Source organism: Notolepis coatsorum (genome assembly GCF_963971535.1).
Source record: "Notolepis coatsorum genome assembly, chromosome: 6".
Lineage (NCBI taxonomy): Eukaryota > Metazoa > Chordata > Actinopteri > Aulopiformes > Paralepididae > Notolepis > Notolepis coatsorum.
Window position 1 is genome coordinate 63,776,698 of NC_140170.1, and position 26,274 is coordinate 63,802,971.

General features: G+C 41.8%; 1 protein-coding gene across 1 annotated transcript in view; it reads left to right on the plus strand.

Annotated features, from left to right (window-relative positions):
- Positions 1 to 26,274, plus strand: part of LOC311229512 (RNA-binding motif, single-stranded-interacting protein 2-like) — a gene marked incomplete at its 5' end in the record, with an annotated part of 55,754 nt that overhangs the window by 19,594 nt on the left and 9,886 nt on the right. The window contains 8 exons of the mRNA XM_084315589.1: positions 5,204 to 5,363; positions 6,068 to 6,147; positions 7,139 to 7,248; positions 7,810 to 7,853; positions 19,235 to 19,328; positions 22,918 to 22,968; positions 23,860 to 23,970; positions 25,595 to 25,675. Coding sequence (XP_084171715.1) covers positions 5,204 to 5,363; positions 6,068 to 6,147; positions 7,139 to 7,248; positions 7,810 to 7,853; positions 19,235 to 19,328; positions 22,918 to 22,968; positions 23,860 to 23,970; positions 25,595 to 25,675 — 731 coding nt within the window. The remainder of the gene's footprint in view (positions 1 to 5,203; positions 5,364 to 6,067; positions 6,148 to 7,138; positions 7,249 to 7,809; positions 7,854 to 19,234; positions 19,329 to 22,917; positions 22,969 to 23,859; positions 23,971 to 25,594; positions 25,676 to 26,274) is intronic.

The following is a 26,274-nucleotide window of genomic DNA, read 5'->3' on the forward strand; positions in this document are numbered from 1 at the left end:
TCCAATGCTTATTAGTGTGTGTGCGTTTGAACGTTTGCATGTTTCAACCATACATTTCCATTTATAAAAAAAATTAAATAAAAAAAATTTTTAATATTTTTTTACCTCCTATAATAGTGGGGGTCACGGCTCTCTGACACCGTTATTTGGGGGTCACGGCCTGAAAAGTTTGGGAACCTCTGGGCTAGGCAAAGAGAGTAGATTCTTTTACTCGTTTCAAGCACATATTTGCTTAAAACTAGTTTATATTTCTTATTTTTGTCAAGACCATTTTGCAGTGTTGAGTTTTCTCTCCTGATTGGATAAAGTGGGAATGGGATGCCAGAACATTTCTTTTCTGTTTACTGAGGGACTGAGAGAAACCATGTTACTGACCACACACTCTATATCAGTGATGGCTGTTGGAATGTGGAGATATTATTTTAACACCTTTTAATACATACAAAAGTAATTTTGTAAGAAGTCACACTCGTCATAGTAGCATGGGGGAGGGGGGAGGGGAGATACAGGTATGGGCAGGGTAATAGTAGAAAGACATAAATATAGGCAACACAATTTGATCAAAATATAAAAATATGATAAAAAGAAGCAGCGTGAACAATATAATTAACTCTGAATATAAAAATATGAGAAAAATAAACAGTGAAAACAAAGGTGCAGATGAGGGTCTGTATAGCTTATTGGTTATATTATAAATTACAATAAATATAGGAAATAACACATTTTTATCTGAATAAATACTATGAGTAAAAGTAAACGGTCTACACTGTCCGTGCAGGTTTCTGGCGATTAAGTGGGATTTTGATTGCGGTTACTGCATGGAGGCCCGTCTCTGAGTCCAAGTCAAGTCAAGTTGTTGCTCAGATGTGTAGGATTGTGTAACATCTTTTTCCATGCGTTGTTTCACGAATTGCTTCAACCACAAGCCCCTGTGGAAGATACAGGCGGGATCACACACACAGCCATGGATGACACCACACACACGCAGCCATGGATGACATCATACACACACAGCCATGGATGACACCACACACACGCAGCCATGGACACACCACACACAAACACACACAGCGTCCAGCTATACAGCTCTTATTGGCCGGGTGTAGAATTTTGTTTTTGTTTATCTGATGGTGATATTAATTGCTCATGAAGAAATGTCATAATATATCCGCAAGTTTCCCCCCATAAGCTCAAAATGGTGTGTCATTGCGTGTGTATGTCTGGATACCATGTGGGCCTGTTTACACTTAAGACTCGTTCAGAACGCCGGAATCGCCAACATTCTACGTTGCATTGGCTGTTTGCTCTGTGCGTCAGTGATTCAAACAGAGCAGCGGAGGAAGCTGATGGGCAGGCGAATGAACACGATCAAAGTCAGCTGTTTTAAGTGTTAGGCTCCTGAGGGAATGGTGTAAATGCACAATGTGAACCTTCCGAGGCAATTAACTGACAATATTTTTATAATAATGTTTTATAAAGATAATTATAATAAATAGATAATAATATTTTAAAAAGCTAGCGCCCCTTTGAGCATCTCATCGCCCACCCCAGTACCACCCCCGTTGAGAAACTATTAAAAACCCCAAGAAATCAAAATAGATAGTAATTTCTTGGAAAACGGAAAAAAGGAAAGTTGATGAGTCATCCAGCACACTAGTATACAAATTTTGCGTCCAATGAAATGCTTTCTAGAATGACATTTACAGCACATCGAAACTGAGCTAGCACTCTGCCTCTTTACAGTAACTAAATTCAATGTTAACTTGCTAGCTAAAGTTACTAATGTTGCGTAATGTTGTTAACCTATGTTGCTAACATTAGCTTGCTAGCTAATGGGTCGACCTTAATGCACATTCAGCACTATTGGCTGCTATAAATGTCTATCAATATCCACAACAAGTCCCTCCCTAGCTTCCTTTTTTACAGGAAACCCATAAATATGTGAAATCAAATAGCATTTGATTTGCTAGTGACGTCGTTTCATGGGGATTTTAGGTTAGGATTAGGATAAGGGGTTAGAGTAAGGGGTTAGGGTAAGGGGTTAGGATAAGGGGTTAGGAAATGAACCTGGTTAAGTGTCGTCTCTGTGGCTCTCGTTCTCTGGTGCAGTGAGCCGGCGCAGAGTCTTAGGGGTTTATAATGTCCTTGTAAACCTGGCTAGACTATTACTGCACCCTTTGTCCTCTGCGTTTAATCCATCCCAACTAGTGATGCACCGATGTGAAAATTGTGGCCGATACCGATAACCGATATTAATATTGCTGTTCTGGCCGATACCGATATTTACCGATGTCGATATCTCTGTATAGAAAACACTTTTTTATGATAATCAAATAAAGAGCTATTTTCCAAAACGCATAATTTTTTTTACTTTTGTAACTTATTTTCAGAAATGACTGATATTTTGAAACTATTTAAGGCCAAAACATGTAAAAAGAAGAAAAAATATATAAAAAAAATAAAAAAAAATATATTTTATTTTTTTTTAATATCGGCCCTATCTTGATATCGGACCGATACCGATGTGTAAAAAAACGGCCATATCGGCCGATATTATATCGGCGGCCGATATATCGTGCATCACTAATCCCAACCCATTAGGAACTGGTCAGGAGTGGTCGGTGGCTGACAGAGTGTATGGACACGTCCATCCAGACCGTCCCTGGAGACTTCCCGAGCCAAAACGCCATTGTTGATTACAAACAGTAAAGCGGTCTATAGTCAAGGCGTTACATTTCATAACACTCTGCTTAACCCTTTCACCGCCGCACTACCAAAACGGTTAACCCCTTTCACTGCGACAATTCACAGCAGGTTAACCATTTAACTGCCACACGACAGCCGGTTAACCCTTTCACTGCCACGCGACAGAAGGCGACCGTCGGTTTGTGTGATAGTAAAGGGTTAACCTTCTGTCGTGTGGCAGGGAAAGGGTTAACCAGAGAGTGCTCTACTGCCCTCCATGACTGCGTCTGCGTACCAGGGATGTGGTGGAGGGTAAACCCACCTAAACTCATTGCATAATGTTATATGTTGGGGGATCATCGCCTGCATCTTAAAGTAGGAGTGCTGATGTATAATATATTATGGTCATGTTGACCTGAACACTGATCCTAGATCAGTAATCCTACTCTCAGCAGTATGATTTTTTTTTTTTTTTTTAATGTAACCTTTATTTAACCAGGCAGGTCAACACATTCCTATTTACAATCACGGCAAATGGCCTTTTGAAGGGTAACAGGGAAAGGGGGGGGGGAATAGAAAAGCGACAGATGGTACATATCAAAGAGGTAGGGGAAATAATTAAAACACACATCAAACAAAGAACCAAATAAAATGTCAAGGTGTGTAATACATGAAGCAGAACAGTCAAATTACAGTTAAAAGGCTGGGTGACAGTTGTAGGTGTGTGTAAACAACTCGATAGAGTGATTAAAAGTAGTGAGGGGGAGGGCGGCTGGGTGGCGCAGCGGACAAGGCGCTCGTCACCAACGCAAGAGACACTGGTATCGAATCCAGCTGTCAGCGTTGCTTCCGGCTTGGCCGGCCGTCATACTGGCTCGATTGGCAGAGTCAGCCGGTGGGGTGGGTCTGGGTCGTTGTGGACAGTGACTCCTACAGTTCGGTCGGGGCGCATGCACAGCGAGGGAAGGATCTGGGAGAGGTAGTGTGACCTTCCACACGTTACACTCTCCCAGTGAGAGTCCATGCTGCCAGGTGAAAAGAAGCGGTGGGCTGGCTACACATGTGTCGGAGGAAGCATGTGATAGTCTCCGCCCTCCCAGACCGACGGTAGAGGGTAGAATGCGCAACGACCAGGAAGGAGATTGGGAATTGGCATAACGACTAATGGAAAAAAGTAGTGAGGGGGATCAATTTGTAAATTTTCTAAGTATTTTGCATCTCCTCCTGAATTCCTCCAAGGGGATCAATAAAGGAATATCTTATCTTATCTTATCTGCTGGGAGCAGCAAATTAGAAGGAGGACTGACCAAAGGAAGTGATAACACGGAGAACATCTAGCAAGATATGGTGAGCAGCTCTGGTGTTTTAGGGAGTAGATGACCATTTTAACAGGTGTATCAAATAAGGAGGGGTCAGACCAAGGAAGGCTTTGTAAATGAGTGTAAGCCGGATGGATTTCTCGTCGAGAGTGTAACGATGGCCAATTTACAGATACGTATAAGTCACAGTGACGTGTTGAAAAGGGGGCATTTGTAGCAAACCTGATGAATAAGGGCTCTGGAGTTCATACCGGTAGTTTAAACCCACCTTGTGTTTGACCACAGCGTCACGCTGTATATCCAGATGGTACTCTCTAAAAGCCAGGTGCCTGTAAATATTCAACACTGTATTGTTATTTTTATTCTAATTAGTGTATATACTTGACCACCACATTGTGCACAGTTGTACAGCCCTTATTTTTATAATTCTATTCTATTATATTGTGCTTCTATCTATGTTAATTTAGTTTATATTCCATTTTATTTGATTCCACCTTTAAATATTTCTATTCTACCATGATCGTCTATCCGTGGTGCGGCTGGGTAGCGCAGTGGAGAATGCACTCGCCTACCACCGCAGAGACTCTGGGATCGAATCCAGCTGTCAGCGGTACCTCCGGCTTGGTCAGTCGTCCCTACTAACACAATTGGCAGTGTTAGCCGGTGGGAAGCCGGCAGGGTGTGTGTCCTGGTCGTTGTAAACTGCGGTTCCTACTGGTCGGTCAGGGCGCCTGTTCAGCAGGGAGGGGATCTGGGGGAAATAGCGTGAACCTCCGCACGTGTTACATTCCCCCAGTGAAACTCCTCGCTGTCAGGTGAAAAGAAGCGGCTGGCTGACTCCACATGTATCGGAGGAGGCATGTGGTAGTTCTACACCCTCCCCAGGCCGACAGTAGGGCAATAACGACTAAATTGGGATGGGAGAAAAATACAGAAAAGGTGAGAACAAAAAAAATATATATATGATTGTCTATCCGTCAATGTCGCACCGAATACGACCAAATGAAATTCCTTGTGTGTGAAAAGTACTTAAAGACAATAAAGACCTTTCTGATTCTGATTCTGATTCTGATAAACCCGCCCCTACCCCAGCCCGTAACCGCCCGTTGGCCGCGGTGCACGGCGCTATATACACGAGCTGCCTGGCTCTTCGTGAGTCCCCGTATCCAGACTGTTGTCCTTGTGTCCACCTCCTCCGCAGCAACAGGAGCAGGACCCCACCAACCTCTACATCTCCAACCTGCCGGTGTCCATGGACGAGCAGGAGCTGGAGAGCATGCTGAAGTCCTTCGGCCAGGTCATCTCCACGCGCATCCTCCGCGACGCCAACGGAACCAGCCGCGGCGTGGGGTTTGCGAGGTAAAACCCAGACCCTAGACCCCAGACCCTAGACCCCCGACCCCAGACTCCCGACAAATTTTATTTCATTTCAAACCTATATTTCAACTCGTAAGACACTGAGGTTACCCGCATTTACAGTGACGACGAGCTTACAAAACATGACACAGTTTATCAGCAATTTCATACATATAGGCACAATAAATAAGAATAAAATTATGCATTTATATAGTGCTTTTATCCAAAGCGCTTTACAATTTTGTTCCTCACATTCCCCCATTCACTCACACATTCACACTCCGACGGCGAAGGCGACCATGCAAGGTGGCAACCTGCTCATCGGGAGCAGTTACGGGTTAAGTGTCTTTGCTCAAGGACGCATCGACACGCTGCCCGGGAGGAGCGGGAATCTAACCGGGAACCTTCTGACTACCAGACGACGCGCTCTACCTCCTGAGCCACTGTCGCCCATACATACACAATTTCAAACATAATAGGCACATTAAATAAGAATAAACAATAAAGAATCAGCTAAGACGGTTACACGTCGACACAAAGTGGTCGGAGATCATACATCATGTAGTGCAGTATATGATGCTGTGACAGCGTGACGTTTTGCAGTATATGCTGTTATGACTCCATTTACTGTAATGTATACCTAGTTTTCACTGCTTCAGCTCGCTCCCCCCGCGAGGATATAAACATGGCACTTGAATTCATTTCAGAATGGAGTCCACGGAGAAGTGCGAGGCCATTATTCAGCATTTCAACGGCAAGTTCATCAAGACTCCGCCTGGAGTTCCCGGTGAGTTGGGCTACGGTTGAACCCTCGCACTGAAGATATAACTCTTGTTTCAACGTTTTCTCTACATCCCATGTATTTGCAGCTGTAAAGTCGACCCATATCACTTGGAGTGTGAATTTGATATATCACCAGAAAGTACTCAACCTCTACTGTCTTTAACTATGAATGAACACAACACTCTAATTTACCATCTTTAGATAATAATGTATTCAACCTCTACTGTCTTTAACTATGAATGAACACAACACTCTAATTTACCATCTTTAGATAATAATGTATTCAACCTCTACTGTCTTTAACTATGAATGAACACAACACTCTAATTTACCATCTTTAGATAATAATGTATTCAACCTCTACTGTCTTTAACTATGAATGAACACAACACTCTAATTTACCATCTTTAGATAATAATGTATTCAACCTCTACTGTCTTTAACTATGAGTGAACACAACACTCTAACTTACCATCTTTAGATAATAATGTATTCAACCTCTACTGTCTTTAACTATGAATGAACACAACACTCTAATTTACCATCTTTAGATAATAAAGTACTAAACCTCTACTGTCTTTAATTATGAATGAACACAACATTCGAACTTACTGTCTTTAGATAATAAAGTACTCAACCTCTACTGTCTTTAACTATGAGTGAACACAACACTCTAACTTACCATCTTTAGATAATAAAGTACTAAACCTCTACTGTATTTAACTATGAGTGAACACAACACTCTAACTTACCATGTTTAGATAATAAAATACTAAACCTCTACTGTATTTAACTATGAGTGAACACAACACTCTTGACTTATCATCTTTAGATAATAAAGTATCCAGGGTTACATGGGGAGTTATGATTCTTCGTCTTCGAGGTACAGTTTGGCGATAATGCTGTTCATTTATTATGGGAATCTGATGGTGTTGTTATTGTTGTTGTAGCAGCTCAAGGTTCTTACCGTCTGATTGGCTCTCTCGCCCCCACAGTGCCCACAGAGCCTCTATTATGTAAGTTCGCTGACGGGGGTCAGAAGAAGAGGCAGAACCAGGGCAAATACCTTCAGAACGGCAGACCCTGGGGTAGAGATGGAGACACGGTGAGATCACAGGCCTGTCAGTCAACTGATGCACTTTGATGTTGTCACACTACAGAAGGTTAACCTTTCACTGCCACACTACAGACAGTCGTCTGTAGTGTGGTAGTGAAAGGTTAACCTTCTGTAGTATGGTTGTGAAAGGGTTAACCCTTTGACGTGTGGCAGTGAAAGGGTTAACCCAGTGAAAGGGTTAACCCTTTGGTAGTGGGGTAGTGAAAGGGATAGTAGATATCTTTTAGTTTTGTGAAACTTTGTCAAACTTAAAGTAAGGAAGATATTTAAACATAATTGTAAACGATTATTATTATTATTATTATTATTATTAATAATAATTATTATTATTATTATTATTATTATTATTATTATTATTATTATTATTATTATTATTATTATTATTATTATTATTATTATTATTATTATTATTATTATTATTATTATTATTATTATTATTATTATTATTATTATTATTACTATTGATGCATATCAGCCAACAGTTTCAGAACAGACTGCACCCAGTGACTGAATGAGGGGAGGTTCTGACTCCTGTGTTGTTTTTCCCAGGGAGGAATGACTCTGGCGTATGACCCCACAGCCTTACAGAACGGGTGAGTGGTACTGGTATGCATAAACTGACACAAAACAGAGCCACACAACCCCTCTGGTCAAAACAGCTGTGCAGCAGTGATATACTGCTGCCCTCTAGTGGCCACCAAAGGAGCCGGTAAAATACCATTTACAGGACGTGAAAACAAAACAGCTGAGGGGTTTGGTCGTTGTTAAAATAAGTGGTCTACAGTACATATTAAAATAATATCTCATTATTATATACATTCTGACAGCCATCACTGATAAAGATTGTCTGGTCAGTAACATGGGTCTCTCAGTCCCTCCGCTCTGCAGTAAACAGAAAATAAATGTTCTGGTATCCCGTTTCCACGTCATCCAATCAGGAGAGAGAACTCCACACTGCAAAAATTGTCTGACAAAAATAAGGAATCAAAACTAGTTTTAAGCAAATGTCCTTGAAACAAGTCAAATTTGGCTTGGCAATATTTCTTGAAATACGTTTAAAAATATATATCTAGGGTTCTCACTCCTGATTGGATAAAGTGGGAAGGGATACCAGTGTAAAGTGATGCGTGTCCGAGTGTAGAGCTACTTAACACTTATTTTAACCAAAGAAATACCACTTACATGGTCTTTGGGCCACTGTGGTCAATGGGCCACGCTTTAAAAGATAGGCATTTTCACGGTGCGTCACGATGTTTGCAGAGCTATATCTATATTCTATATTATAGCTATGGAGACAATACTATGGCTCATTTGACAGTCACTATCTCTCGTCCAACTTCTGAAAAAGAATAAATGTTTTCATGTATACGTTTGCGTGTTATCCCATGGTGAATATTGTATAGTTTCAGAGTGATCCGGGCTAATTCCTGGAACAGGGACGCGGGAAGGGGGGGTGCGGGGGGTGCTGCAGCACCCCCTCTCAATTATTGCAAAAAAAAAAAAAAAAAAAATATATTTTTTTTTATGGCAGTATTTATATATTTGTATATACTGTAACTGTATAACTGTAACACTGTATATTATAAGTTTATCCTGCTCAAAGCACGTCACCGTTTTTTTTTTTTTTTTTTTTTATATTTTTTTTTTTTGCACAACATTCCAAACATCTCTTTCCACATCATCATATTCAATTTCCAGGATTTGCCTTTTTCTTTTTTGTAAGAACATACAAAACATGTAAAGGACTCATACAAATACATTAATAACTGACATGGAAAATAAAAAAAGACTTACGAAAAAAGAAACATACTATACTATACATTATGCGTATACATTCCTGATATATATACCTTGCATGTAGACCGAACTACCTTCGAGCAGGTATGTGCTGCATCCTCTATCGGGATGCCACCCTTCTCCATATTGCATGTGAGAGAAAGCGCCCCAGACATATGCAGTTGTGCATGATAACATGCATGCACGCATGTCTCCGACACATGTATGTGGGTACGTGTATCACGTAAGCATGTGTACATGCCTCATATGTGTGTGTGTGCATCTTCCTGGTATGTGACTGTACCCCTATCTCTTGTGTGTGTGTTTCGTATCCATGTGTGCCTCTGCCCCCTATGTGAGTGTATATCTCAGATGTGTATATATATGTGCGTCTCAGCTACGTATGTGTGTGTCTCCTATATACATGTGTATCCCCCTTATGTGTCAGTGAAAGCTTATATTTCAACTATGTATATATGTAGGTATGTGTATGCCTATTTCCTATAAATGAGTATGTGCATGTATGTGTGCCCCTGACGTGTATACCTTATCCTTGTGTATATGAGTGTGTGTAAACCTATTATGTACACATATGAATATGTGTATCCTAGATACTTGTATGCGGCTATACCTGCGCACATGTGAGTGTGATAGAGACAGTGACCGTTCCATAGACACACCATCCGGACATAAAATATATGTACATATATACACAATACATTATAAAGCACAAGTACCATCAGATCAAATCCCCTTTTTCATATTCATCCTTGATAATATTGTAATCCCATCTTAATCATTTGTCCCCAGACCGTTCAGTCAGGTGTAGAAAACTGTCCCATACCTCAGCGAAAATATCCTCTCTCCCTGCGACTCTATACGTCACCCTTTCATATGATGCTGTCCGGAACATTAGTTCCATCCATTCTTTAAAAGTAATATCAACAGGTGATTTCCAATGTCGTAATGCAATTCTACATCCTGATATCATGGCCATTCTATACCACATTCCCCGGTATTTAGGCAGTTTAATCCCTTTCGGTACTATACCCAAAACACATGCCATTGGGGCGTTATTTATCTTCACATTCAAGACCTTACTTAGGAATATCACAATTTGATCCCACATTTTCCGGACCTTCTCACATTCGTACAACATGTGCAGTAAAGTGCCTGTCTCCTTCTCACATCTCCAGCAGATGTCACTGTCCCTTAATTTCAGTCTGGCCAGTTTACTAGGCGTCCAATAGCTTCTGTTTAACACTTTGTAAAAAATAAGTTGTGATTGCGCCTCCCTAGAGAATTTACTCCATTTGGACACCAGTTTCTCCCACATTTCCTCAGTAATATCCTCACGTACATCGTTCTCCCAGCTCAATCTCAGACCCTCCAATTTGGGTGCATTGTATTCTCTTATAACATCATAAAATCTTGACGCACCGCCTTTCCTACGCCATCCTTTATAGAATATTTCTTGAATTGCAGTAATCGGGCCACACTTTGGTCCTCCTATTGATGACGATATACAATGTCTAATCTGTAGGAATTTATAAAAGTTTTTATTATCTATATCAAAATCCTCTTTAATATCCTCAAAAGGCAAGACCCCATCCTCCCCGGCTATATCCCCTAGTACATGTATCCCCCTTTTAATCCAATCGTCCCATATGACTGATTTCTTACCAATCTTTAGTTTCTTATTATACCATATAGAGGCTCTCGTAGTTAAATATGGGCTATCACCAGTCATTTTGTGCGATTGATTCCAAGTTTCCCTGATAAATGCCATTAAAGGGTTTTTAAAAGGTATAGGTCTGTCTGATTGTGTCAGGAAGGATTCCAGAGATGAGGGATATATCATTTCCTCCTCCATCTTGACCCAAGCAGGTGCCTCCTCAGACGAGTGATTCAGTTTGGAGAGCTGGGAGAGCGAGAATGCATAGTGATACCAGTCTAGTTTAGGCAGGGATAAGCCGCCATTTTCCTTTGCTGCATACATTTTGGCCCGTCCAAATAGCGGCCTTTTGCCCCCCCACAGATAAACATTAATGACTTTGTCATACTGTTTGAGTAATTGGGTCGGGAGAGTCAGCGGCAACATATATAGGATATAATTTAATTTGGGAGCCAATATCATTTTTACTAGGTTTATCTTTCCCAGGAGGGACATATTCATTTTGGCCCAATTCTGGGTCAGAGCACTAATGTGTTCGATTATAGGGGCAATATTGGTTTGCATCAACTCTTTCAGACCTGGGATCAGCTTTATTCCTAGGTATATCAACCCTGACGGCATCCATCTGTATTGCCACCCCCTTCTGATATCAGGGGGACAACATTTAGAGAGAGGCATTGCTTCTGACTTGCTCCAGTTGATTGTGTACCCAGATATTTCGGAGAAGGACTCGATAATAGTTCCGATGACCCCAGCTGCTGTTCGGGGATTGCTGGATACCAATAAGATATCGTCCGCATACAAAAATAATTTATGTTCTACCTGTCCCGCTATTATCCCTTTGATGTCCTGATTAGTCCTTAGTGCGATAGCAAGTGGTTCGAGGAAGAGCGCAAACATTTGGGGAGAAAGCGGAGAACCTTGTCTCGTCCCCCGCCCTAGGTTAAAGGGCGAGGATACGATCCCGTTGGTCAATACTGATGCCATCGGATTTGTGTATAACAGTTTTACCCACCCGGTAAACGATGGTCCGAACCCGAAGCGCTCCAGTGTGTGAAATAAGAATGCAAATTCCACCTTATCAAAGGCCTTTTCGGCATCCAATGAGAAGGCCACTGTAGGTTCTACATCATTCCTGACCTTCCACATTATGTGTAGGAGTCTGCGGATATTATCAGCTGAGTTTCTCCCCTTCACAAAGCCCACTTGATCTGAATGCACCAGAGTTGGTAATACATCTTCTATTCTATTCGCAAGTATCTTTGCCAATACTTTTTCTTCCAAATTGCTCAGGGATATAGGTCTATAGCTTCCACAGCATTGAGGGTCTTTGCCCTTTTTCTGTAGTAATGTAATAGTGGCAGATCTCAAGCTAGTGGGCAAGCCCCCCTTTAACAATGAATCCTCATATACTTTTAATAGTCTCGGAGCGATTATATCACTGAATTGTTTGTAGAAATCGGGAGTAAACCCGTCGTCTCCTGGTGCTTTACCCAATTTAAGGCTGTTGATTGCCGCGTGTATTTCTTCTATCGAGACCCCCCCCTCCATTGATTTTACCTGTTGTTTCGATAATGACGGTAATTTGATTCTGTCGAAGAACGCGTCCATTTTTAGCTGATCCACCGCCTTCTGTGGGGTATACAAGTCCTGGTAGAAGCACCTGAAAACATTATTAATTTCCTTTTTGTCTGTAATGATCTTGTCATCTTTATTACGAATCGAGGATATAATATTTTGATTATGCATTTGTTTAACCCGATTCGCTAGTATTTTACCCGCTCTCTCCCCTTGTTCATAGTATCTTTGGTTGGTCCTAAATAACGCATATTCAGCCTTCTTTTGATATATGTTGTTCAATTCGTATTTGGATTTGCTTAGGTTTCTCCACGTTTCTGGGTCTGGTCTCTGACTGTGCTGTTTCGAGAGTATTTTAATTTCCTCATCTAACGCTGTCATTTTTTGTTTCTCTGTCCTTTTTAGTATCGCACCGTATTGTATGAGTCGTCCTCTCATGTAAGCTTTACATGTGTCCCACATTATGCCACTATCATCTATTGACCCTTCATTAAGTTCCCAGAATTCCTTAAATATAGTTCTAATGTACGCACACGATCCTTCATCATTTAACATCAGGTTATTGAATCGCCATCTCCGAGATCGTTGCCCTTCTTCCATGGATGTGATCACTAAATCAACCGGAGCATGGTCAGATATTACAATGTTCCCTATCCCAGTACTTGCCACCTGTTCTACCAGTGCGCTAGAGATCAGGAAATAATCTATTCTAGAGTATGAGGAATGCGGGTGAGAGTAAAACGTGTAGTCTCTTTCTTGTGGGTTCATAACCCTCCAAATATCCACTAGATCCAATTCCTCTATCAGAACACCAACCGCCAGTCTCCCTGTGTTGTCAGCGGTCCTGGGTTGATACGATCTGTCCATTAAGGTGTTTCCAACCAAGTTGAAGTCCCCCCCTATGATTACGTTGCTATTCCCTATTTTCCTGATCACCTCACATACCTCATGGAAAAAGTCTGAGGATGACCCGTTGGGCGCATATATATTAGCTAAAGTAGTCCTCTGTCCCTCTAAATCAGCATCCAGTATAACCCATCTTCCCTCATCATGTGAGAAACTATTGTGCACCTTTAGGTCTAAGTTTTTTCTCACCAATATTGCCACCCCCCTCTTCCTAGAAGAGAACGTACTATAGTATATTTGTCCCACCCAATCCCTTTTAAGCTTGGCCGACTCCTCCTCATCCAGGTGTGATTCCTGAATTAGTGCAATATCTGTCTTTTTTTGTTTCAAGAACGTCAATATCTTTTTTCTCTTAATGGGATGATGACATCCGTCTATATTCCACGATATTATTTTAATCAGCCCCATATTCCTCGTAATGCATCTCCCCTGTGCAATCCAGGACGTATTCTAGTGCCTGAGACTGTGAAGATATATATACAATAGTATAGCATACAATGAAATAAAAAAGAACATATAAAAAAAACATAAATACATTTCCCCCCCCCACATTTACCCAAGCTACGTTCGATATGACCCCAGATAGAACAGTCGTACCGAGTGTGAGATCGTTACTCACCCATGCACCTTGGTCCCCCTCGACTAACAGAGGAGTGCATATGGCACAAGGCAGGTTGCCCAAAACTGTGCCCCTACTATCTTGTATACCCTGATGTAACGTATGGCTCACACTGTAATCTATATACAGTGCGATCAATTCAACTGAACTTGACAAAACGGTAACGTTTCCAACAATTAACATTTGTATATCTCTCAGATATATATTGGTATATTGTAACTTCTATGACATAGCCATAATGACCTGTGGTTCATTTCGTTATACTTTTCCTGTATCCATCCGGGATATTTCCCCTCCCACAGTTTTATCATATTCTCCTATCTATTGCCCTCTATTCTCATTACACATATTTTTTTTTTATATTTCTTTTTTTTTTCAATTCCTTTTTTTTTATTTTTTTTTTTTTTTTTTTTTTATACACATATTGGCATTTTGTGATGTTATTTATTCTATGACGATGCCCCCGTGACTTATCTGTATCCATGCGCTTCATGAACTTTATCTCAATTGTCCGCCTCCGACTGTCCCCGTCTGAATCCCTGTAGTTTCTCCCGGTATCCGTGATGACCATTGCCCTGCTGTGTGGGGCGTTCAGACCCCGTCGCCTGCATGTCGTCCCCCGGTCCCCGTTTTCTTCCACTGTCTGCCAGGTAGACAGCCGCATTATCTCCTCTCGGTCCGGGTCGGTAGTCGGGTTCACCACGGTGATCTTGAATCCACGTTTTGCCATATCCGCCGTCGCCTCCGCCGCGCTCTGGTACAGGCGGGTGCCATCCTCGTAGAATACCCTCATCTTCGCTGGATACGGTGTCTGGAACTTGAGATTCTTCTCCTTCATTATTCTCTTGGCCTCGGCATATTCTCCTCGCTTCTTCAGTATTTCAGTGGGGAAGTCATGGTCGACATAGAAGCGATCGTTGCCACATGAGACGTTCTTCTTCTGCCATGTTCGGCGTATTATCTCTTCCTTCATTTTGTAACTCCCAAACTTAACCACGATTGACCGTGGCTTCAGCTGTGGGTTGTTAGGCCTTGGGGCCAGTGCCCGGTGTGCTCGTTCGATACGAAGGTCCATGTCATGAGGCAGTCCGAGTGCGTCCTTAAACAAGCCGTCTAGAAATCCATGCATGTCTTTTCCTTCTTTCTCCTCCGGGATACCATACACCCGCAGGTTCTCTCTCCTCGTTCTGCCCTCTTGGTCGAGCAGTTTAGCCTCCATGTCGGCCTGCCTCTGTATCAGTTTTTTTATTAAAACCGTCGCCGCATCAAGCACATTTTCTCCGATTCTCCCCTCCGTTTCACCGAGCCTGTCGTTCATTTTGTTCATGTCATTCCTTATCTCCCGAAACTGACGCTCATTGTCTTTTCTGAAGTCTTTGAGCTCGTTGTATATGTTCAACAGCGTGGCTTCTTGTTCACAGTCATCGTCGCCATCTTTTCCTCCCGTTACTTCGTCATTCTCTGCCATTCCGTCGTCCTTTTCAGTTGTAATCGTGGTCGCCCTACGTCTCGTGATAGCCCCTTCTGTCATCCCTATTAAATATATACCCTGGTGTTGTTAATAAATGTTTCCCGGGGCTAAATCATTTTGCTGTCGGGGAGCTCGCGAGTTAAGCAGCCATGTTCTTACGCGGTCAAACCGGAAGTCAGCACGTCACCATTTTAATATTGTGTGTATTGAGCCGTACTGTATTGTAGCCATTCTCCAATCTGTTAAATAGGGTTTTCATTCATTCATTACACTAATCACTACTGTATGTACACAATCATACGTGTAAAACCGAGTAGATTTTCGAGTGATGACAGACTGTCACAGACTGATTGAATGACAGGTGAAACAACTAATTGTATTCACCTCCCGTCTCCCGCCCTTCCCACGCGCTACGAACCACTGAGCTACTGTGATACAGTGCTTGCGCAGTCAGTCGATTTGAGCTAGTAGTCAGACTTTGCTAGCACAGAATGTCTCACTCGCAGAAAAGAAAAATATCAGATTTATTTTCGAAACGTCCCGCCGGTCCCAGTGACAGTCCCACTAAATCTGATAAAAGTCAGAGAGAGACAGAGACGACAGGTTCAGCCTCAGCATCAGGTATTGAAGAGTTAACTGAGGCAGAGGTTACACCTTTCGTATCATCTTCGTATTGTTTTCTTTTGCGTATCGCCGCGACGTCGTGCGCCTGAGTCACACTTTCGTTTTTTTTTCGTTTTTGTCAGCCGAGCACACTGATGTAGTACACTGCCAAAGCAGTAGGTGGCAGTAGGTGGCAAACATGAAGGCAATTTCAACCAATCAGAACGAATGTGCCAATACACTTCCTGGTGGAAGCTCCAGCAAAGAAAATGTCAATAAGGCAGGCGCCTATGCCGCGCCACCATCTTGCTTGCTCACTCAATGCAGCAATTCTTTTTTCAGCAAAGCCTAATAAAAGTGCAATAAACAAAACGGATACATTCACTGTGTGTTCTGCCTGTCATTTGTTGATGAAACAAAACTAACATCAACACAAGTGACCACCAAGAGCGGATAGTTTAGTCTAAAAAACGATCGGTAGCATTGTTAGCTGCATGCTAACGTCAATGGAGTATGCCATTATAACAATATAGCATTGTGGCTAGAAGCTAACGTTAGCTCACGCTACTTAGCCAGCATGAAACTGATGATATCGCGAGCTATCAGTAGTTAGATAACATTAGAGACAACGCTGTGTGTATTAAACAAAGGTGAATAGATGACTGGGCCATTTTGTTTAATGCTTGTTAAGTTGAAAGAGGAACTCTGAGCTAACAGGGTCTGAATCCTGATAGCTCACGTTAGCCAGCTGCTCATGCAATCGGTAATGCTAGCAGAATGAATGGATGTAAACTTTATTTAACATATTGCATATGGGTACAATACAATACGGCTCAATACAAACAATTGTTAAGGGAATGCAGACTGTTGTAGCTTGGACTGGGGTCCTTATAACAATAACTTGACAACACATGGTAGCTGAAGCTATTTGGGACACGGAGCTCTGTCCCAAACACACACACTGTTGTCACCGGAAAGGCACGCAGATGGTATCTACTGCGCATGGGCGTTTTCACAACAACTGCTCCGTGCTGACTACACGCTGTTGTCGACTCGTTTTTTTTGCGTATCTCCAAACGCAAACACAATTTAGCGTTTCAGCCGTATCCACAAAAAAACGCCAAAAACGCATTTCTGTGTAGATAGGACATGAAACGTCGTCAAAAACGTATAAAAAAACGCCAGGAATACACTAGTCTAACCATAGCCTGAGTCTGTTCCCCTATACCCCCCCTCGGGCGCCAGGGGCTTCCACTGAGGGGTGATGCAAATAGGGATGGGGTGTTATGGCAGCTCATGGAAAGAGTGCGCACCGAGTCTGATCCCGAGTTGAAGAATTGGCTCCAAAAGAGAGACAACTGGATGTCCAACAACATCCAAAATGAAATCTTACAGCTGCTTGCCCATGATATTCAGCGACAAATTAGAGGCAAAGCATCCAAAAGCCCAATCTTTGGCTTGAGCGCTGACGGAACCACTGATGTCACTCACTGGAAAAGAACAATTCTCGTGTAATATACAGTTAGCCGATGACAACTTGGAAGCTCAGAACTTCTTTTGGGGTTTTTACAATGCCCGGCCCAGACACAACAGCCGAGACGCTGTTTTTGTGTATAAAATACTTTTACGCCTCGACCTGCCCATGGAGAGGCTGATAGGATACTGTTTTGACGGGGCCAGCAACATGTCTGGGGGGTACAGGCTAGACCAGGGGTTCCCAAATTTTTCAGGCCGCAACCCAAAAAAAACGGTGTCAGAGAGCCGCGACCCCCACTATTATAGGAGGTAAAAAAAAATTATTTTAAATGGAAATGTATGGTTGAAACATGCAAACGTTCAAACGCACACACACTAATAAGCATTGGAGGCTTTTAACCAGGGCCGGACTGGGGAAATCATTCAGGCCAGGAAATATAGCCCCAGTCAGGCCACTTTTTAAGCAGGGGGTCTGGGGGTCCCCCACCAGGAATTTTTTTGTTACAAAGACTTAATTTCCTGCATTCTGGTGCAGGCACTTTTTTTTATTTGTACCCTTTAAATGCCAGTGTTTGTGATGGCATCACAACGTATTGTTAAAAAAACAGGCTAGCATATGTATGATTAGCAACAACACAGATTTTTATGGATTTTCAGTTTTTTGTAATTGATAAATACAACATTTTATTCAACTTCAGCCCTGATCATAACACCACATATTCATTTTATAATTCTAACCCTTTAAATGCCAGTGTGTGTGATGGCATATATTTGCAATATATCAAATGCAAAGTACATTTTTCTGGGGGGGATTATTACAGGCTAGCATGTGTCAATGATTAGCAGTTTTTCGTAAGGATCCCGCCTCCACCAATCACATGCGGCTCCCTTTGTGTGTGTGTGAGAGCAAGAGAGAGAGAGAGAGAGATAGTTCTCCAACTTGTGTGAGTTGCAGTGATCTCCTGGTTGTTCCCCACCTAGGTTATCTAACTATTGCGCTGGTGCAAATAGAAACACTGGCCTGGCCTGCTTCTAAGTTCAGTGGCCTGACAAAAAAAAAAAAAAAAAAAAAAAAAAATCTTTTTTTTTTCTTCATCTGGCGACCCCCCAGCACCCCCTGCCGTTTTATAGTTCCCGCGTGCCTGAGTTATGGAGCGCTATGTGCATTTTGCGAAAGTCGTTCGCGTTGCTCGCCTGGACACGATACTATTTCCAAATCAAAGGTATATAATATGGTATTATGTTTCATCATGAAGGCCTCAAAGAGGGAGGGGGTCGTTTTGTGATGCTCTGATCGTCAGCAACGGCATACGTTTTGGAATACGTGACATATGGTCGTTGCGATCGATGTGAAATCATTGTAGGATCAAAGTAGGCTTGATGTCATATAGTCCTTACCTTTACTAGGAGGTACCCCAAAAAGAATATTCCAATTGTCTGATTTCCAGTATTGATGTCCATCGGGTCCCTGACATGAAATGGGACAAACTATGCATCAAGTGTGCTGGACGCGTTCCAAGTGGCTCGAATGAAGCCTTTTACCTGCCCGGGTACCATTTCTCCGCCCGGACCATATAAATTGTAACACACAGTGTGAAATAAGGTTTCAAAGGGTAGGCGATACTGCCACCTAGCAGGATTCGGCCGTCATTGCAATCTCTGGGTCTCAGAATGAGTCCTAATGATACACCGAGGTCCGTGAGACTGTATAGAATAAAAAATAATCGAATAAAAGAAAAACGATGAAAACTATCGAAAACCCGACTATACTCGGGTTTTGGTGCTGAAAGTGTTGAGATGAGCTGCGTTACGGTTTTTCCGTACGCAAGTTGATGACTTACTGCTGTCCTCTTCTCTGTTGGGTCCACAGCTTCTACTCTTCTCCATACAGTCTGGCTCCGAACAGGATGATCGCCCAGACGGCTCTCTCACCCTACATGCATTCACCCGTGTCATCCTACCAGGTACCCGCTAAGGCTGTCCCCGAAGCCTGTTTTTGGGATTCGAACTTCGTCAGGGTTTTGCGAACAGACGTTCGAACCTTAGTTTTGATTTTTTTTTAAATTAAAAAAGAAAAAAAAGATTTATAAATGTTATATATATATGGCTGTCCCCGACTAAGGATTTGTATAGTCGACTATGATTGCCGTTAGTCGACTATTAGTCGACAAAAAAACTAAAAAAAAGTATATATATTTTTTTTGTATCGTTCCATTTGGGCTGTGGGGGGTGCTTAATGTCTGAAGGAGTCGACTGAAGGCTTCTTGTCCTCTGCAAAAGCATGCAATTGGTCCACTGATGGATACATCTTGATATTTGTCTAGTCTAGTGTGTTAATTAGATGGGTGAAATCCTCTTTCAGTGCCTCTGTGCCTGTTTTCTTAGGCAGTTAGCCTCTGGTATGCGTGCCATTAGCGTTAGCCACGCTTCTAGACCTATTTTCTTTTGGAAAGAATGATAAAAAAAAAGTTAAATTTTTTTTTTTATATAATTTTTTTGTTTTTGTTTTTTGTATTCGACTAAGAGGTTGGCAGTCGACTACGGCTCCTTTCGACCGATTAGTCGACTAATCGACTAATAAGGGTCAGCCCTAATATATATATATATATATATATATATATATATATATATATATTTTTTTTAATATACTCAAACTAAATCCTCAATTTGAATAAAGTGATTAATCTGATTAAATTAGTATTTTTTCTTTTATTAAATCTACTTTCCAGCCCCAGACCCAGCCCAGGGAGAAGCCCCAGCCCAACTAAATCAATTAAATCAACTTTCGAATGAATATAACTCATCAGTTTATTTTAATACTATAATATTAGTGTACAGCCTAATCTGTATCTGCAACTGTGAAGAAAAACCCCATTGGTTTAAACAGAATGAATAGGAAAATAAAATTCAAAATTCGAATGTTGATTTAGAATTTGAATGCCAACGTAACGAACGAAGGTTCAAACGTTCGAACGTTTGGGCTCAGCCCTAGTACCCGCACAACCAACCACTCCTCCCGAAATAACTAGGAATAGCAATAATACGTTTTTATTCGTATTTGCATCTTTTAGATTAGATTAGATTAGATTCAAATGTATTGTCATTATACAGCACAAGTACAGTACAACAAAAACAGGGTTGTCATCCAACCAGAGTGAAAATGTAACAGTAAAGTGCAACAGCAATATAAATTGTACAGGTAATTAAACTGGGTATAAAACATATAAATGAGTACTACTGAGTGTAGTGCTAATCAGATGTATGTACAGAGTTGTAGTATAATAAATAAAGACAGTATGACTACTACTGGCCAGCAGCATAATAGTAAGAGTAGAATATGTACAGATATACAGGTGTATATATATAGTAAAGGACTATAGTGCAGACAGACTGACATCCCATAACGTGAGAGTACAGTAACGTGCAACATATGTGCAGGTTAGTAAGGAGGTCCTGGGGGGCTCAGGGAGTGATTTAGTACTAAGCCGGTGTGTGATGTTAGCAGTATAAACACATCTAATATATAAATAGTTGATACCTCATACGTGTTCAAGTGTAGACCAAGAAAGTGGCAATGGATTTTGCTCTGACTTTAATGACACACAATACAGACAATGAGTCTCATTCCCGAAAATGTTTCAAAGATATATTCTGGAAGATTTATCTTGGAACCACTGAGACATAATCTACACTCTGAGTCCTGAACGTGCTGGTAATATGTCTTAAGTGGCTGAAAAGGTCGCACAAATTATATTATCTGATATCTGCTTGGAGAATGGCATTCTGTCTTAAACTCATAAGCGCGTTCCCGTTCAGCTCATTTGCATACAAAACAACGCCTCCATAGCTCCTTATAAGGCAACTGGTGACGCAGCTGTGTGAAATGGAATGGCGGAAGTGCTTTGCGAGTCTTGTGAGCCGCGTGATTACAAAACCTAGCGTCAGTCAGTGCCAATCAGAGAGCGTTTCCGAGAAATGCGGCTAGGTTTCGTAATCACGCTTGCGCCCATCAAAACTAGATTAGATTAATGTATTGGCATCATATACAGCTCGCGGTACACACCTGCCGCAGCGCGCGCGCACACACACACACGCGCGCGCGCGCAGTACTGTATATGAATGAATGAATGACATATAATATATATAGCCTACGGCGGGCGTAATGAATGAACGCAGTATGGCTTATTATTCCATAATTAAGCCTATAGGCTACTGTTCATTCGTAGGTGCACACAAGACTTGTTATGGAATATTAATGCAGTCTATTTCCACCGATTAGCTTTAGTTCTTATTTATTTATCCACTGTCATTTCAGTGTTGGTGTATAGGCTATATAGTGTATTTCAATATACGTTTAATTGATTAATGATATATTCGAAGGAATGCAGGTTTATAGCTATATATCAACCCCCTCCAATGTACAGTAAATGACCAAGTATGGTTTTGTCAATATTCCAATGTACAGTTTTGCTTGTACAGTGTAAGTCTATCCCCCACCCACCCCTCCTACCCAACCTCCTCCAACAGTTTCTACGTCAAATGTACTCTCTTTTCTGGACTCTTTTTGTATCACAAACAGTACTGTATTTGCAAATCTGGTATGTCATAAATGTATAGATGTAGCAGTACTGTCTATCTGTGTCGTGTGTGTCATATATGTTATGATGAATTGAAAATGGGGGACCCTGATGTAAACAAGATGAAATTCTTTCTCTGGTCTGCATCCCCTTATGTAATTGAGCTGTACTGTACTGTACCCATTCTGCAATCTGTTAATAAAGTTATCAATCAATCAATCAATCAAACACAGGTCTGTCCCATTGTATACCAATCAATGGGATACATTGCATGTTGACCTGCATTCTTTCAAATGTATATAATTAATCATTAAAACAGATGTGTAACAAATAAGAAATACAAATTCCACAGAAGGCATTAAATTATTATTATTTTCAATCATTTCACAATAATTGCATAATTGTGTTTGAATATCTGAGTAATTAAAGTAATTATACATTTGTCCAAAATAGCTGGTTCAGATATGGTTAAGCAGCTGCCCTGTGATCAGATTAATCCATATTATTTATTTTTCTGACATCAAATGCGTAATTTCTTATCGTACAAATATTGTCATATTTATTTTAATTATGATTAAGTAATTAATTCCAAGGAGGCCTGTAGCGTTGACGTGAAGGAATCACTATGAGAACACAGTCTGTCAAGTTATAATAACATTTTAAATTAGTCAATCAATCATGAAATTTGATCGTGGGCTGAGAGCATATTTAAGTGTCGTAACTTCGTTCGGGAATGAGACCCAATGCCCTGCTATGTCTTTTAAATGTGTGTGTGTGTGTGTGTGTGTGTGTGTGTGTGTGTGTGTGTGTGTGTGTGTGTGTGTGTGTGTGTGTGTGTGTGTGTGTGTGTGTGTGTGTGTGTGTGTGTGTGTGTGTGTGTGTGTGTGTGTGTGTGTGTGTGTGTGTGTGTGTGTGTGTGTGTGTGTGTGTGTGTGTGTGTGTGTGTGTGTGTGTGTGTGTGTCCTCTGATATCCAGGTACACAGTCCCTCCTGGATGCATCACCAGTCGTACCTCATGCAACCGGGTGTGAGTATTACTCTCTTCTCTTCTTCCTCTTCTTTCCTCTTCCTTTTCTCCTCTTATAAACATGATATAACAGGTCTTTGTAATCAACTAGGAAGTGATTATCGTATGGTTAACTCAATGGGTGCCAGCCATTAGACGGTGTAGTTAGGCCAGCTTTCCATTACAAACATTCACTGCGCGTCACGTTGTTTGTAGAGCTAAATCTATATTTTATCTTATAGCTATGGATCCAATATCATTGTCAATTGACAGTAAGAACCTTCCGTTCAAGATGCAAAAAAGAAATATTTTTTCCATCCATACGTACCATTGGCCGGTGCGATTCCAAAAATAATATTCCAATTTGATTTATTTGATTGCCATCTGGTAGATCATATGTCCATTTGGCCCACGCCATAACCCTCCACAGCATAATGAATCGGGCGTCCCAAAAACTATTCCATGTGATCCGGTGAAGCTCTCGCTTCAGGTAACTAGAAAAGTCCATGCGAAGCCCTTTGAGTGTGACACCTGGTCTGCAACAGGGGTTACTGCATTCTCGAGACAGCACCAGTACCAGGACGGTACTGCACCTTCGGAGTCCCAATATGCCTTTTCCAGGCAACATACAGCTCTGTGACATTGAATAGGATATTAAAAAAAAAAAAAAAAAAAAAAAAAACGTAATATTACGTGGTTGGCACTCAGCAGTTGTCGGGCAAACACGTAATATTACGTAGTTGGCCCCGAATGAGTTAATAGCAGGTGATTATCATATGGTAAATTGTATAATTAATAACAGGTGATTATCATGGTAAATCTTATAATTAATAACAGGTGATTATCATGGTAAATCTTATAATTAATAACTGGTGATTATCATGGTAAATCTCTCTCTCTCTCTCTCTCTAGGGCACAGTCCTGACCCCTACCATGGACCACACCATGTCCATCCAGCCCACCTCCATGATGGGTCCTCTTGCCCAGCAGCTCAGCCACATGTCCCTGGGCAGCACGGGCACAGTGAGTACCACTGTACCCCCCCCACACACACACACTACACCAGGCCATTCTTTTTAAATGTGTGTATTTATATTCAGTCAATAGATAAGATAAAATATGCTATGCCTTTATTGATCACCTTGGGGGATTCGGGTATCATAGCAGCATGGGGGAGGGGAGGTACAGTACAGGTATGGGCAGGGTAATAGAAGAAATAATAGGAAATCAAATTAGATCTAGATTAGAAGAACATGCAAACAACACATCTGCTCTGTCCACTGTGACTGGTCCAATGTAGCTGTGGTGTCCATTTTAAATAAAAGTGTTCATGGCGGCTAAGTGGCGCAGTGGGCAAGGCGCTCGCCACTAACGCAGGAGATGCTGGGTTCGAGCCCAGCTCTCGCCGTTGTTACCGGCTTGGCTGGTCGTTCATACTAACACAATTGGCAGTGTTAGGGGGTGGGAAATCTGGTGGGTGGGGATTGGACGTTGTGGACAGCGACTCCTACAGGTCGGTTGGTGCGCCTGCGCAGCAGAATCAGGATGTGACGGGGGCAGCGTGAGCCTCCCACGCGTTACTCCTCGCCACTGAGAGATCGCGCTGTGCAGGTGAAAAGATGCGACGGCTGCCTCCTCGTGTACCGGAGGGGAGACGTGATGCAAGGCTTCGTCCTCACTGCAGCCGACCAGTGGGAGGCATGGTCTAGCAACGTTCGAGACAGGGGAGGGGAGAATTGGCGAGGCGAAATTGGGATGGGAGAAAAATTGAAAAATAAGGAGAAAAAGTGGATCAAATAAAATTTTAAATAAAGTTTTCATTCATTCACATGAATATAACAATTATACGAGAAGAATTTAAAACAGTGTAAACAATATAATTAACTATAATGTAATAATGTTTTCCTTTAGAAGGACTAAAGGAATAACACCAGGAAATGTATTAACACTGGGAAATGTAATAACCTGATAACAGGATTATGGATTGCTGCATTCAACTGTTCCTCAGTAGCTTGAGTCAGTGTGCAGAGTGCCTCCAGGTTAACACTAGCACAGCCATGGAGAAAATGACACTAATTCCCGCCGGGAACGGGTCAGATGACCCGACAGCCTTTAGAATGGAGATGGGAGGGAGAGAAGGGAGGAGCAATAGGGAGGGAGGGAGAGGAAGGAGAAGGAGAAAGGAAGGGAGGGAGGGAGAGGAAGTGAAAAGGAGGGAGAGGGAGGTATAGAGAGAGGGAAAGAGAGGGAGAAAGAGAGAGGGAGAGAGAGAGGGGGGAGGGAGAAGGAGAGAGGGAGGGAGAGAGAGGCAGGGAGGGAGAGAAATGGAGGGGGGAGAGAAAGGGAGGGAGGGAGTGAAAGGGAGGGAGGGTCAAGGAGGTAGGGAGGTGGCCGCTGAGCAGAAATAGCTGAAATAACGTTCTAATTCCATTTTCCTGAAGTCATTTTGACATTTCAGAAACCGTGCCAAATAAAACGGGTACTTTTAGGAAAAGTCATTGAGTGACAGAGCTGGAGCTCGACAGAGTGACGAGGACACATTTATTGAAAATGCCTAGGGGTCATGTGACCCCTTGTCGGCTGTGCTAGAGAGGAACAAGTACTTATACTCTGCCCTGCACTGTTTCTCTCTCTGTGTTTCACTCAGTATATGCCTGCCAACACAACTATGCAAGGGACCTACATCCCCCAGTACACCCCAGTGCCTCCCTCCAACGTCACTGTAGAGGTAAGAAACCGTTCTCACTCCTCAGTCAGTCACAGTTGAACCCTTGCACTGAAGAACCATAGAAGTTGAGAGATTTCTTGGACAGCCTGTGTATTTGCCGTTTTAAAATCAATCACAAATCACTTGGGGCTAGATCCACAAAGAATGGATTGCACGGAGCAAGTTGCACCCTTACTTGAAATTCATTAAGAATTGAAAATGGGGGACCCTGATGTAAACAAGACGAAAGTAATTCTCTAATCTGCATCCCCTTAACAATTGTGTGTATTGAGCCGTACTGTATTGTACCCATTCTGCAATCTGTTAATAAAAGTTTCATTCAATCAATCACAGTGCAGATTGATTGATTGAATGACATTTTTGGGAACCCCTGCTCTAACTTACCAACTTTAGTTGATACAGTTTGAAAATATTGCTCCTCTGAAAACGCCAAACAGACTTACATGGTTTTTCGCCTGAGGTGCTCATTAATAGAGATGCACCGATTCCAAATGTCTTGTCCGATTTGGATTATTTTTAAGTCTGACCTGCCGATTACAAATTTTTCTTCTTCGATAGAACTATAATTGACAGCATATACTATTTAATATTTTTTTTGT